The sequence below is a fragment of the Entelurus aequoreus genome, linkage group LG21 (assembly GCF_033978785.1).
Source record: "Entelurus aequoreus isolate RoL-2023_Sb linkage group LG21, RoL_Eaeq_v1.1, whole genome shotgun sequence".
Taxonomy (NCBI): domain Eukaryota; kingdom Metazoa; phylum Chordata; class Actinopteri; order Syngnathiformes; family Syngnathidae; genus Entelurus; species Entelurus aequoreus.
This window is the reverse complement of record NC_084751.1, coordinates 36,878,789-36,893,299: the sequence shown is the minus strand read 5'-3', so window position 1 is coordinate 36,893,299 and position 14,511 is coordinate 36,878,789. Positions and strand designations below refer to the sequence as shown.

Sequence of the window (14,511 nt, the reverse complement as noted above, 5' to 3'; positions counted from 1 at the left end):
CATGCACACTTTATCAGTGGTGAATAAATACAAAGTTCCCTTGGGATTTGAAATTAACCCAAATATTTGCTTCTGAGCAAACTACTACTCGGTTTGACCCTTTTTCAAACCTGCCTGATTAGATAAGGTCATTCAGGGTTGTGCATGCACAAGTACCAAGGTTCTATCCCACATGGCTTCATAATAATATACATAACATTTTAACATTTTTACAAAGCCAATATGTTGAATTACAGGTAGTTTGTCTGCCTGTGATAGCGTACAATTTGTTTTCATGAAATTATAAAGCAAAATCTCAGGAAATGATAGAATTATAAAACGATTTGTATTAAGTAACATTACAACATTACAGTCATACTTTATTTACTTTATTTGGTTAACTATTAATTAAATTGATTACTTCAATTATAGACTGAAAAGTGTTAGTCTTAATTTTACTAATTGACGAGTAGGGCATAATGCAAAGGTGATTTGCGTCACAAATGCAACTGTATTATGTGTGGGGGAAAAGACGGCAAGACGTCACGCATGGCAGCGGTTCAAACCCCTCTCTTACTGTGTATTTTTAGCTAATGCAACACAATGTAGTTCTTATCCGTACTGTAAAGTTCAAATTTGAATGACAATAAAGGAAGTCTAAGTCTAAAATTGTTATCTATTTTTCCACCGTACTCTATTTAAGTGGAACGACACTTATTGTTAATTGTGCCTGTCATTCACAATCCCGATGTGAAACATAACCACACAACTATTTTTCTATTTTTTGTTGTCTAAATCGTAAAAAATTGATAGCAAGAGGCAGCTACCATTGCAGGTAATGGAGAAACGAGATATTCTGTCTATAAAACCCTCTACAAGCCAGTGTTGGTGTTAATGCACTTTTTGTGTCTTTTTACTAGAGATGTGAGATGTGATGCCCCGCTGGATGCATTAAACAATGTAACAAGGTTTTCCAAAATAAATCAACTAAAGTTATGGAAAAAAATGCCAACATGGCACTGCCATATTTATCAATGAAGTCACAAAGTGCATTATTTTTTTTAACATGCCTCAAAACAGCAGCTTGGAATTTGGGACATGCTCTCCCTGAGAGAGCATGAGGAGGTTGAGGTGGGCGGGGTTGAGATGGGGGGGGCACTAGCGGGGGGTGTATATTGTAGCGTCCCGAAACAGTTAGGGCTGCAAGGGGTTCTGGGTATTTGTTCTGTTGTGTTTATGTTGTGTTACGGTGCGGATGTTCTCCCGAAATGTGTTTGTCATTCTTGTTTGGTGTGGGTTCACAGTGTGGCGCATATTTGTAACAGTGTTAAAGTTGTTTCACCCTCAGTGTGACCTGTATGGCTGTTGACCAAGTATGCCTTGCATTCACTTGTGTGTGTGAAAAGCCGTAGATATTATGTGACTGGGCCGGCACGCAAAGGCAGTGCCTTTAAGGTTTATTGGCGCTCTGTACCTCTCCCTACGTTCGTGTACACAGCAAAAAAAAGTCATAAATTTTACTTTTTGAAACCGATACCGATTATTTTGAAACTGTACCGATAATTTCCGATATTACATTTTAAAGCATTTATCGGACATCCCTACTTTTTACCCATTGAAATCAGAAAGGACGCAAATTTCCGGAAGTCGGCGCATCACTCGGACGCTGATTTTTTTTTTTTGTAACCGCCCGATTATTTTATTTTATTTTTTTTATCGATTATCGCTTTCCGACGGTGTTTTGTTTGTATTTGCCGGGTCAAATTTTTCTTTATTATTAATTATTAATTATTGGTCGTCTTCAAAGTAATGCACTTCCCGATACAGTTTCTTAAATTGTGATTCACCAAAAGGTTTATCAATCACAAATACTGCCTCAGTTTGCACTCGGACAACTTTACATAACAAAAGTGGAATAAAAAAGCTTACAGATGAAATGTAATTTAGAAAAAGTTGCAATGTCGACTAATAAAAGAAAGCTGTTTTTTTCTTTAAAACTGTCATTGCTCAAAACATAATATTGAATTAAAATCAATGTTTTTATGAATTATTGACCTATCCAATTACTTCACATCAAATATTCCACTTTGAAAAATATTTATGTGGAAGATTTTGCATATTTTGTAGGGCTGCGAATCTTTGGGGGTCCCACGATTCGATTCAATATCGATTCTTTGGGTCACAATTCGATTATAAATCGATTTTTTTCGATTCAACGCGATTCTCGATTCAAAAACGATATTTTTCCGATTCAAAACAATTCTCTATTCATTCAATACATAGGATTTAAGCAGGATCTACCCCAGTCTGCTGACATGCAAGCAGAGAAGTAGATTTTTGTAAAAAGCTTTTATAATTGTAAAGGACAATGTTTTATCAACTGATTGCAATAATGTAAATTTGTTTTAACTATTAAATGAACCAAAAATATGACTTATTTTATCTTTGTGAAAATATTGGACACAGTGTGTTGTCAAGCTTATGAGATGCGATGCAAGTGTAAGCCACTGTGACACTATTGTTCTTTTTTTTTTATAAATGTCTAATGATAATGTCAATGAGGGATTTTTAATCACTGCTATGTTGAAATTGTAACTAATATTAATACTGTTGTTGATAATATTCATTTTTGTTTCACTACTTTTGGATTGTTCTGTGTCGTGTTTGTGTGTCCTCTGAATTGCTCTGTTTATTGCAGTTCTGAGTGTTGCTGGGTCGGGTTTGGTTTTGGAATTGGATTGCATTGTTATGGTATTGCTTTGCATTATTTTGTTGGATTGATTCATTTAAAAAATAAATAAATAAATAAAAATCGATTTTTGAAAAATGAGAATCGATACTGAATCGTACAACGTGAGAATTGCGATTTGAATTCGAATCGATTTTTTCCCACACCCCTAATATTTTGTGTGTTTGCCATAAAAAAAACATAGTTTTCTTTGACAAAAAGGGCAGAAAACAAACAAACAAAAAAACAACATAAAAAAACAACTTGACAGATAGATCTGAAGTTGAGATTTAAGCGTTAAATAAATAATGCACGTATGCCCTGGCACACGATTATCATCATTTCATGACCGAAGCAAAAAACGTTTTACACTTTTATACTGAAATAAATACACCTACAACTTATTATATAAAAATATAGAAAAAACTACCCGCAGCGGTAAAGTTTAGATCCATGAAGGAAAGAAGAAAGTGAATTAATGTTTATAACTGAATAAATTCACATACGTTATGCATAAAAATGTATGCATACATTTATGCATACAGCCTGCAGCAACACTGCAGGCTGTAAGTATAAACACTATGTAATGTATTAACAGGCATATTTATGATAGCATGTAATATTTAAAGTAGTTTGGTTATTTTCAACATTACACAAATTTATTTTTGGCCGCTTTTCAGGTGGAATTCTTTCCCATTCTTGCTTGATGTACAGCTTAAGTTGTTCAACAATCTGGGGTCTCCATTGTGGTATTTTAGGCTTCATATTACACCACACATTTTCAATGGGAGACAGGTCTGGACTACAGGCAAGCCAGTCTAGTACCTGCACTCTTTTACTACGAAGCCACGCTGTTGTAACACGTGCAGAATGTGGCTTGGCTTTGTCTTGCTGAAATAAGCAGGGGCGTCCATGATAACGTTGCTTGTATGGCAACATATGTTGCTCCAAAACCTGTATCTACCTTTCAGCATTAATGGTGCCTTCACAGATGTGTAAGTTACCCATGCCTTGGGCACTAATACACCCCCATACCATCACAGATGCTGGCTTTTGAACTTTGTGCCTATAACAATCCGGATGGTTCTTTTCCTCTTTGGTCCGGAGGACACGACACGACGTCCACAGTTTCCAAAAACAATTTGAAATGTGGACTCGTCAGACCACAGAACACTTTTCCACTTTGCATCAGTCCATCTTAGATGAGCTCGGGCCCAGAGAGCCGGCAGCTTTTCTGAGTGTTGTTGATAAATGGCTTTCACTTTGCATAGTAGAGTTTTAACTTGTACTTACAGATGTAGCGACAAACTGTAGTTATTGACTGTGGTTTTCTGAAGTGTTCCTGAGCCCATGTGGTGATATCCTTTACACACTGATGTCGCTTTTTGATGCAGTACCGCCTGAGGGATTGATGGTCCGTAATATCATTGCTTACGTGCAGTGATTTTTCCAGATTCTCTGAACCTTTTGATGATATTACGGACCGTAGATGGTGAAATCCCTAAATTCCTTGCAATAGCTGGTTGAGAATTTTTTTTCTTAAACTGTTTGACAATTTGCTCACGCATTTGTTCACAAAGTGGTGACCCTCGCCCCATCCTTGATTGTGAATGACTGAGCATTTCGTGGAAGCGGCTTTTATACCCAAGCATGGCACCCACCTGTTCCCAATTAGCCGGTTCACCGGTGGGATGTTCCAAATAAGTGTTTGATTAGCGTTCCTCAACTTTCTCAGTCTTTTTTGCCACTTGTGCCAGCTTTTTTGAAACATGTTGCGGGCATCAAATTCCAAATGAGCTAATATTTGCCAAAAATAACAACGTTTTCCAGTTCGATCGTTAAGTATCTTGTCTTTGCAGTCTATTCACTTGAATATAGGTTGAAAAGGATTTGCAAATCATTGTATTCTGTTTTTATTTACGATTTACACAACGTGCCAACTTCACTGTTTTTGGGGTTTGTAGTTTAAAATGAACTTTTACAAACTAAGAGGCAATTTAGCAGCAGCAGTAGTAGTTGCAGTAGTTAGCTTACGCCGAGGTGTGAGCGAGGGGCCTTGTTACTAAAAGTAGTTCCTCGGCTTTAGTTCTTACAACAACAATGTTGTTAAGGATCGGTTAATATGCAGGTCACGACATGGAAATGGAGTATTGTTGGCAGTTTTTTTGGGGCAGAATCAATGAACCCATTAGCAACATTGTTGGCTGCCTCTTACTAGGCGGTTTTTTTTACAATGTAGACTGCACAAATAAGAGAAACGTGTGTTTTTATCTCACATTGGCATTGTGAAGGATGGGCAAAATTACAAAAAAGTGCAGTTCCCCTTTAAGAACCACACTAATTAAAGTAACCATTGCTCCCACTCTAAATTAGTACTGCACTTCTTGATATGCAGTGAAGCTGATCCCGTACAATGTTTTTCTTTCCTTGTCCTTGCAGACCTAAAGAGTGGAGTGAGTGTCCTCATTACAGCAGTAAAAAGCTGAACGAGTGCTTCTTCAATGAAAATCACACGGTCATCTGGATATATTATAACATTCAGCTCCGCTCAAAGGATCAAACAATCCTCTTCGATGAGAAACATTTCTGCGTCCAGGACATTGGTAAGTCTAATGTTTGACTGTCAGGCTACTATATGGCACATATTGACTGAGAGATGAGACAGTTGTGCACAATTGTCTGAAAATAATGAAAACAATCGCGACTTTTGTTCTCCCTCTGCAGTGCAACCAGATCCACCGATAAGCCTGAACTGGACGATGCTGAATGTAAGTGTGACGAGTAACTTCTATGATGTCATGCTCAGTTGGAAGCCACCTCCGTCTGCAGACGTGGAAATGGGATGGATGACATTGCAGTATGAGGTCCAACACCGCAAAGTGGATTCTGACAACTGGGAAAAAGTGGGTATAATTTGTGCTTTAAAAAATATATATATATGTTATGTGTAGAGTGCAAATCCTGGTCTTTCTTCTTTTTACTAAAAAGTGCCCGCTTTAGTTGGCGTCGACATGGTTGGCTGCTTTTGTCGACAGAATTTTGAAAGCCAAATGGGTCGTTTATACCAGTGTTTTTCAACCTTTTTTGCGTTGAAAATATCCGGAGGCACACCACCAGCAGAAATCATTAAAAACGAAACTCAGTTGACAGTAAAAAGTTGTTGTTGCAATTGTTGGATATGACTTTAAACCATAACCAACTGCGTATCAATATAGCTCTTGTCTCAAAGTAGGTCTACTGTCACATCACGCCATTTTTTGCTGTTTTCCCGTGTGTAGTGTTTTAGTTCTTGTCTTGCGCTCCTATTTCGGTGGCTTTTTCTCTTTTTTGGGTATTTTCCTGTAGCAGTTTCATGTCTTCCTTTGAGCGATATTTCCCGCATCTACTTTGTTTTAGCAATCGAGAATATTTCAGTTGTTTTTATCCTTCTCTGTGGGGACATTGTTGACTGTCATGTCATGTGCGGATGTACGTTGTGGACGTCGACTTTGCTCCACAGTAAGTCTTTGCTCCACAGTAAGTCTTTGCTGTTGTCCAGCATTCTGTTTTTGTTTACTTTGTAGCCAGTTCAATTTTACTTTTGTTCTTCAATGCCTTTTCTTAGGGGCACTCACCTTTTTGTTTTTTTTTGGTTTAAGCATTAGACACCTTTTTAACTGTACGCTGCCTCCCACTGTTTCCGACATCTACAAAGCAATTAGCTACCGGCTGCCACCTACTGATATGGAAGAGTGTTACACGGTTACTCTGCCGAGCTCTAGACAGCACAGACACTCAACAACAACACATCATTTGCAGACTAGAATTACTGGTTTGCCAAAAATATGTTTTACCCCCAAATAGGTGAAATTAGATCATCTCCCACGGCACACCAGACTGTGTCTCACGGCACAGTGGTTGAAAAACACTGGTCTAGTTACTCAGCCTGAAAACATGCACAAAGTGACTTCCTGTTCAATGCTAAGTAAGCTTCAAAATAAAAGTATGGCAGTGTCAACCATTCTACCGCAGCAACCAACAAAATTATCATGTTTCATTTTTGTATATAAGTTTGTTAGAAGAAAGGTGTGTGACTGTACACTTTAGCAACTAACAAACTTTGTGATGTCGACTTCAGCGGGTTACACTGTACTATATATAAGGATGGATCTCTATTAAGAAATGTATGTCGTTACTTTTATACTAACCTATAAATGTTTTTGTCACATGATTTGAATGCAACATAATCGTTTCTTGATGTTCACTACTAATTTTCTCTTTTTACCACAGTCCGAGCTTGTAAAAAGCACACATCACTCCCTGTACGGCTTTCAAAGTCATATCAATTATGAAATCCGAGCCCGCTCTAAAAGCCACGGTGGGAAGGAGTTCGGAGAGTTCAGTGACTCGATATTTGTCCACGTTCAAACTGCAGGTAATAACTAGCGACTTAAAAGAACACATCTGTTAAAGGTTTTACAGTACACTGACAATGTAAATGTGTATAGTACATTCATTCATCATCCACATCATTCCATATATCCTGGTCCCAGTCAGGGGGGCAGCAGTATTGTTTTTTACAGCATATTTGAAAAGTGTGTTATTGTGACTCCAATAGATATCGCTAAAACATACAGATAGTGTTGATATATTAAAAGCAATCTATGTGTATGGGGTAAGTACAGTAAGAGATACTGTCAGGTTCAAACACTGATGACATCTATTAAACAGACAAAGAAGCAAGGAATTAAACAGAGACATAATTCAATTTAGCTCAATTGAGGAGAAACGTCTGGGCTGTACTCTTTGTACAGTCTTCCACCACGCTCCGACGAAAGATTGTACGCCTCCTCTTTTATTTGGACTTTCACTGATTACATGGCAACAGCTGTTTCTAAAGGAAGGGGGGTCGTAAACAGCCGTCACCTTTGGTTACAAAACAGTTCAGAGAAAAGGTGCCTGGAGGGGGGTCAGGTCCTGCTTTCTCTCCGCTTTATAGATCTCGGGTCAAGACAAAATCTTCCTGTGGATTACAATACATCAAAGAAACCGACACCTTTATGTTGCTTCCCATCCTACACAGTGGAGTTTTACAAGCCTTTTGATTGATTGGTAAGATCAAAGACAGCTTTTGTCTGCTCGCCGGGAACTCATAGCAACACAAAGTTTTGTGATAACTCACATACAATTATTCTGACAGATACTGCACACGTGTATGCACCAGGTGTCCCACACAAGAAGTCAAATAAATGACCCAACAAATGGAAAAAAAATGCATTTTTGAACCCTCCAATATTTCTACCAACTAGTGCATAATACAATGTTTTTTTTTCAGGATCAAATTTGCCTTTGGTGGCTTTACTCACCTTTGGTACCTTGTGCTTAATGGCCCTCCTGATAGTGGTGGTCTTTTCAAAGCAGGAAAAGTAAGTGATTTTTGTTTGTTTGAACTTCCAGTTTTAACATTTTCACAAAAAAATATAAAAAGGCAGATGATTCAGGGCATCACCAGTGATGGGCAAGCTACTGAGAAAATGTAGTAAGCTGAGCTACAAGTTACTCCCGATTAAATGTAGCTAAGCTACAGTAAAAGAGAATTGTAGCAAGCTACACGGCAAAAGTAGCTTGCTACATCAAAGCTACATTTAACAACATTTATATACGTTTGTATATGGGCCCACATGTATAATATCAATGTTATTGTAACTGAGAGTGGTCCATTACTCTTAACTAGAGATGTCCGATAATATCGGACTGCTGATTTTATTGGCCGATAAATGCTTTAAAATGTAATATCGGAAATTATCGGTATCGGTTTCAAAATGATCGGTATCAGTTTCAAAAATTTAAAATTGATGACTTTTTAAAACGCCGCTGTGTACACGGACGTAGGGAGAAGTACAGAGCGCCAATAAACCTTAAAGGCACTGCCTTTGCGTGCCGGCCCAATCACATAATATCTAAGGCTTTTCACACACACAAGTGAATCCAATGCATACTTGGTCAACAGCCATACAGGTCACACTGAGGGTGGCCGTATAAACAACTTTAACACTGTTACAAATATGCACCACACTGTGAACCCACACCAAACAAGAATGACAAACACATTTTGAGAGAACATCCGCACTGTAACATAACATAAACACAACAGAACAAATACCCAGAACCCCTTGCAGCACTAACTCTTCCGAGACGCTACAATATACACCCCCCCCCCCACCCCCGCAACCCCCTGCCCCCTCCTCAACCCCGCGCCCCCCAACCCCGCCCACCTCAACCTCCTCATGCTCTCTCAGGGAGAGCATGAGGAGTCCCAAATTCCAAGCTGCTGTTTTGAGGCATGTTAAAAAAAAATTGCACTTTGTGACTTCAATAATAAATATGGCAGTGCCATGTTGGCATTTTCTTCCATAACTTGAGTTGATTTATTTTTGGAAAACCTTGTTACATTGTTTAATGCATCCAGGGTTTATCACAACAAAATTATGCCTATTAACATGTTAATTCCACAACTGTATATATTGGTATCGGTTGATATCGGAATCGGTAATTAAGAGTTGGACAATATCGGAATATCGGATATCGGCAAAAAAGCCATTATCGGACATCTCTACTCAAGACATTATTGCGGGTTTCCTGTACGTCATCTTCATCACTCAACAAAAAATGTAATCTGCAAAAGAGAATCCCTCTGCCATTTTCAAGTATGTTTTTATTTTTGTTGAGTCGTCAGCTTGAAGCATCCCTCTGTCTCCGACTACCTCGTCGTCATGTGTTATTAGTTTGCTTACTAGTTTCGATGACCCGCCTTGTCTTGCCTCTGATTGGCCAGTCCGTAATGTTTCGCCCTAACCTTAGCCAATAGTGACTCGTCATACGAACACCAACCAATCATCATGGATTTTCTTTGTATGTATGGATGTTCTCATTTATCCAGGTCATTGTCATTTCTCCATATTTTTGGGGCCTGGATTCGCATTCCATGTTCTCTCTTTGTAGCTTGTAGCTTTGATGTAAGCTACCTAGCTACATGGCCTTTATAAGTAGCTAAGCTACAGGAAAAGCTACTTGTTAAAAACGTAGCTAAGCTACCGCGAAACTACTAGAGAATGTAGTTAAGCTACGTAACTTAGCTACATGTAGCTTGTTACTGCCCATCACTGGGCATCACCATATATTAATACATTCATGTATATACATATCATTATATGTAAGTGCATTTTACATGTGAAAATGTCTTTTTTTGCTCACTCAAGGCTGATGGTAATTCTTCTACCACCTGTTCCTGGACCTAAAATCAGAGGAATTGACTCTGAGCTACTCAAGGTATCCATCCATGTTTGGGCTTGATATAGGAAACACAAATTGCCATCAAAGAAAGATGGTCCAATCTTGAAATAACTGCTGCTTTGACCGATATTTTCTAACATTGCCTTTAGAAGCGTCGCAGTAGTATCAGTCTGAAGGTTGCAATCAAGATAGTTTGGAATCACAAACGTACACTACTCCCACAAAGTCAGATGCCATTTGGTAAAAAGGCTAAAAACAAACCTTTGTGTTATTATCAGTTGAGACAATCGGATCAGGGTTTTATGCTGCCGAGTCTAATACCGATCATCCCTGAGTGTAATTGGCCAATATCGATAGCGATCAAATGTATTAAATGTAAGTGTTTGAATTTATTCATGGTAACAGTTCAACAGTAGCAACCCAATATTTAAACAAGTTAGTTATGTTCTTACTTACACAAAATTGTTTGATCAAAACAAAATCGATAGTAATAACTAAACAAAAGCAACATCTACCATCAACTGCTCACTAAGCATTTATTTCTTGGTGTTTTTTAAAGCTAGCTTAGCTATTAGCATGCCAGCTCCTGGCTTGCTCTACATGTTCGTTCCTCGTCCTCCAGTGATACTCGTACTCGATAGTGATACTTACGATACTAAGAATTGGAGTTTATTTGCTGTAATGGAGGTGATAATTATTATCTGAGGGGAGAGACTCCACACTGTGTATGGCAAGGGTGTCCAAAGTGCGGCCCGGGGGCCATTTGCGGCCCGCAGCTAATTGTTTACCGGCTCGCCACACATTCTGCAAAAATTGCAAAATTGATAATATTGCAAACATTTTATAAAACATTTTAAAAAAAGTGGAATGAGGTGAAATCTAACAAGAAAAAGTTGCAATGTTGACACAAAGCTGCCAAGCAGGCTGTTTTTTTTCTTTTGTCTTTGTTTATTTTTCTTTTTTTTGCCATTGCTAAAAAAAAAAAAAAAAGACTAAAAATCTGTTATAATGAATTATTACTTAAAAAATATCACTTTAAAATGTTTTATGTGGAAAAAATATTGCATATATTGTGTGGTTGCCATATAAAATCATCAAAGTTTTATTTGACAAAAGAGCATAAAATAAACAAAATAATAGTTCAAACGTAAAATCAACAGATATATCTGAAGTTGATCTCGTAATTTAAGTGTTAAAAGTTAAAAAAAAAAACTAATAAAAATGTATCACTTTGAGTGGGGGACCTTTTGGATCCCAAATATATTTAGTAGGATTTTATTTAACTTTTCACTGTGATTACTCAAAAATATTAAAGACTTAAAATCAGTGGTGTCCTGCATTATTGATCTTTTAAGGCTCTAATTACTACATACTGCATATTTCAGTTTTACTATAACAAACAAAGTTGTCTTTGACAGAAAACCTTTTTTTTTTTTAACTTTATATCAACCTCAACTTGATAGAGATTTACTGTAAGCGTTAAATTAAAAAAAATAATAATAATTTGACCTATTTTTAACAGTTTAATGACTGAGACCCTTTATAGTCCCCGGGAGCCCTAAAGGTTAAAAAAAAAATCCATATATTTTGTTAAGGTTTGAAAATGAAAAATATCAAAATGGCCCCCGCATGCTTAAATTTTTCCGTGTGCGGCCCTCAGTGGAAAAAGTTTGGACACCCCTCTTGTATGGAGACATATAATTAGCTGCTATCCACTTGTCAGCCGGGGGACTAAAAATAGATAGAGTATCAGCCAGAAGGGATCAATCAGCATTTGTGTTTGGCATTAAAAGGCATTAATCGTGATTTTTGACAGAAATTGGTCGATACTTTTGGCTGATCGATCGACACATCCCTAATTATTAATTGTATGTATCAACATTTCAGTTCTCTATCTTTCCCATTTTTGCTTTTGTCTGGTTTTATTTTTAAAATATGCTGAGGGCCAATTAAAAACAAACTGTGACACCCCCAGTCTGCCCTATACTGGAATATATGGTTATCAATCAAAAGTTGTCATTTAATAATCGCGAATGTGCTTTTTTTTATCTCACAGAAAGGAAAGCTGAAGGAGATGACATCGATTCTGGGTTCCCCACCTGATCTCAGACCTGAGCTGTACACCAATGATCCCTGGGTGGAATTCATCGATCTGGACATTGAGGAACAGAATGCCGGAATGACAAACCTGGACACGGACTGCCTAATGGACCGCTCCTTGATCTCCGACTGTTCACGTCTTTCCGTCAGTTTTAGGGACAACGACTCGGGTCATGCCAGCTGCTGTGATCCGGATCCCTCCAGTGATGCGGAAACATCGCATTCCCACCCTCCCGTCCCAAACCCAGCCTGCAATAAGGAACAGGCCACCGCCAGACCCAGTTCTGAGAGCCAAAGCCCCACACCGGAAGATCCTTCTTTAGCAGCCCTTGTCAGAGAGGCATTGTATACACAGGTGAGTGAGGTAAAGGCATCAGGCAAGGTGCTGTTGTCATCTGAGGACGAGATGGAGAAAAACACAGTTGAAGAAAACCAAACTGCTGAAAACAGGGAGGACCAGAAAGAGTTGAAGCTCCTGCTATCTACAGAAGACAGAGGTTACACCTCAGAGCTCAATGCGAGGAAAATGAGCCAATCGTTTTCTTCGAATAATACAAATGACATGTGCTCGACGGGGGGAGACTTAGCTTCTGTGCCGTGTTCGTCATCAGTGGACTACCAGAAGCCTTATCAGGAATCCCTTACAGATCCCACATCCCCGCTTTCCCCTGCTCCGGTCTATACAATGGTAGAGGATGTTGGCAGGCAAAACAGCCTCCTGCTGACACCGAGCTCAATACCTGACACCCAGTTGACAATCTCCAAGGCCATGCCCACACCGGACAGCTATCTGACCCTTGACCTTTTGGAAAGTATTGAACCGTTGACCGAGGGTGATCTCTCCAAAGTTAAAACTGTTCTGACAAACATCTAAAACAGTCTTTATGATTGATGACTGCCTCAGTGTTGAATGTCAGCTCACCTAAAATAGAAGGTTATGCTTGTCCTGCCGCCACCACTCCTTACTCAAACATAACTCTACCCCTAAGGATGTGTATTTTTCAGGAACAAGAAGGGAATTTAATTAACATTTAGTTCTGGTGGCCCTGAGGTAAATTAACCAGCAAACAACGACTTGTTTATCCCTTTTTTCAGTCCAATTCACTCTTGTATTGTAATGAATTGTATTCCCTATCCTAAGCAGAAATGTATGTAAATATATTATAGATTGTGCACTTCTTCATACCCAAAAGCTTGTCATTCAGTGTCGCTACAGTACATTTTTTTTATACAGCCACAATAAAAAGCTTCTGTTCTATACACCAATTGTTATTAATCGATATTAATCCACACCAATCCTGAAATTAATATAATTAAAATGTTGGTCAGTTAATAGCTTTATTTATATTTTAAAGTAACTTGAGTCAGCTAGGTCACTGTGATTGGCAGCTGTAGCTCATGAATTTTGACATTTTTCAGTACTCTACTGATTTGAAGTAAAGGTAGATTAAGTAAGAAAACACATCTCAAATGAGTGTAAGTCAACGCTTAAAAGATGATGAGGGACACTGGTGTGTATAAATACATGAAGGGTTTGACTCATAATACATATATTAATATAGTACTTGTAGTGATGTGCGATACCACTGATTTTCTTTCCAATCCGATACCGAGTAACATTTGCGTAAATATACCTAATGTGTCTGGTAAAATTAAAAAAACTAGTCTATTTCAAATGTTGCTGAATTATCTTCAAACAATATAAACAAATGATGGAGTTATTTTTTTAATATTCAACTCTGTGAGTGTCTCCAAATAGTCTTTGATAAAAGGCAACATACACTTGCTGTTTTAGAATACTAAGTGACTTAGTTTAACTGGCAGTTTGCAATGGCTGTTTAATTGTATTTACTATGTATAAATTAATGACACCTAGATTATGAATTAATTAGGAAATTTTACCTATATACTGTATTATATATATATATATATATATATATATATATATATATATATATATATATATATATATATATATATATATATATATATATATATATATATATATATATATATATATATATATATATATATATATATATATATATACAGCACATGCCAAAAGTTTGGACACACCTCTTCATTCAATGCGTTTTCTTTATTTTCATGACTATTTACATTGTAAATTGTCACTGAAGGCATCACAACTATGAATGAACACATGTGGAGTTTTATGTACTTAACAAAAAAAGGTGAAATAACTGAAAACATGTTTTACATTCTAGTTTCTTCAACAAAGCCACCCTTTGCTCTGATTACTTTTTCGCACACTCTTGGCATTCTCTCGATGAGCTTCAAGAGGTAGTCACCTGAAATGGTTGTCACTTCACAGGTGTGCTTGAAGCTCATCGAGAGAATGCCAAGAGTGTGCAAAGCAGTAATCGGAGCAAAGGGTGGCTATTTTGAAGAGACTAGAATACAAAACATGTCTT

The 14,511-nt window shown here is 37.7% G+C and overlaps 1 protein-coding gene across 3 annotated transcripts in view; it reads left to right on the top strand.

The window, feature by feature from the left end:
• ghrb (growth hormone receptor b) overlaps nucleotides 1–13,329 on the top strand; it is a 51,382-nt gene extending 38,053 nt beyond the window's left edge. For all 3 annotated transcript variants that reach the window (XM_062031608.1, XM_062031605.1, XM_062031607.1), the window contains exons 4-9: nucleotides 5,147–5,310; nucleotides 5,432–5,610; nucleotides 6,977–7,121; nucleotides 8,022–8,112; nucleotides 9,946–10,015; nucleotides 12,036–13,329. In XM_062031608.1, the coding sequence (XP_061887592.1) occupies nucleotides 5,147–5,310; nucleotides 5,432–5,610; nucleotides 6,977–7,121; nucleotides 8,022–8,112; nucleotides 9,946–10,015; nucleotides 12,036–12,953 (1,567 nt within the window). In that variant the 3' untranslated portion in view covers nucleotides 12,954–13,329. The remainder of the gene's footprint in view (nucleotides 1–5,146; nucleotides 5,311–5,431; nucleotides 5,611–6,976; nucleotides 7,122–8,021; nucleotides 8,113–9,945; nucleotides 10,016–12,035) is intronic.
• The last annotated feature ends 1,182 nt before the right edge of the window (nucleotides 13,330–14,511 follow it).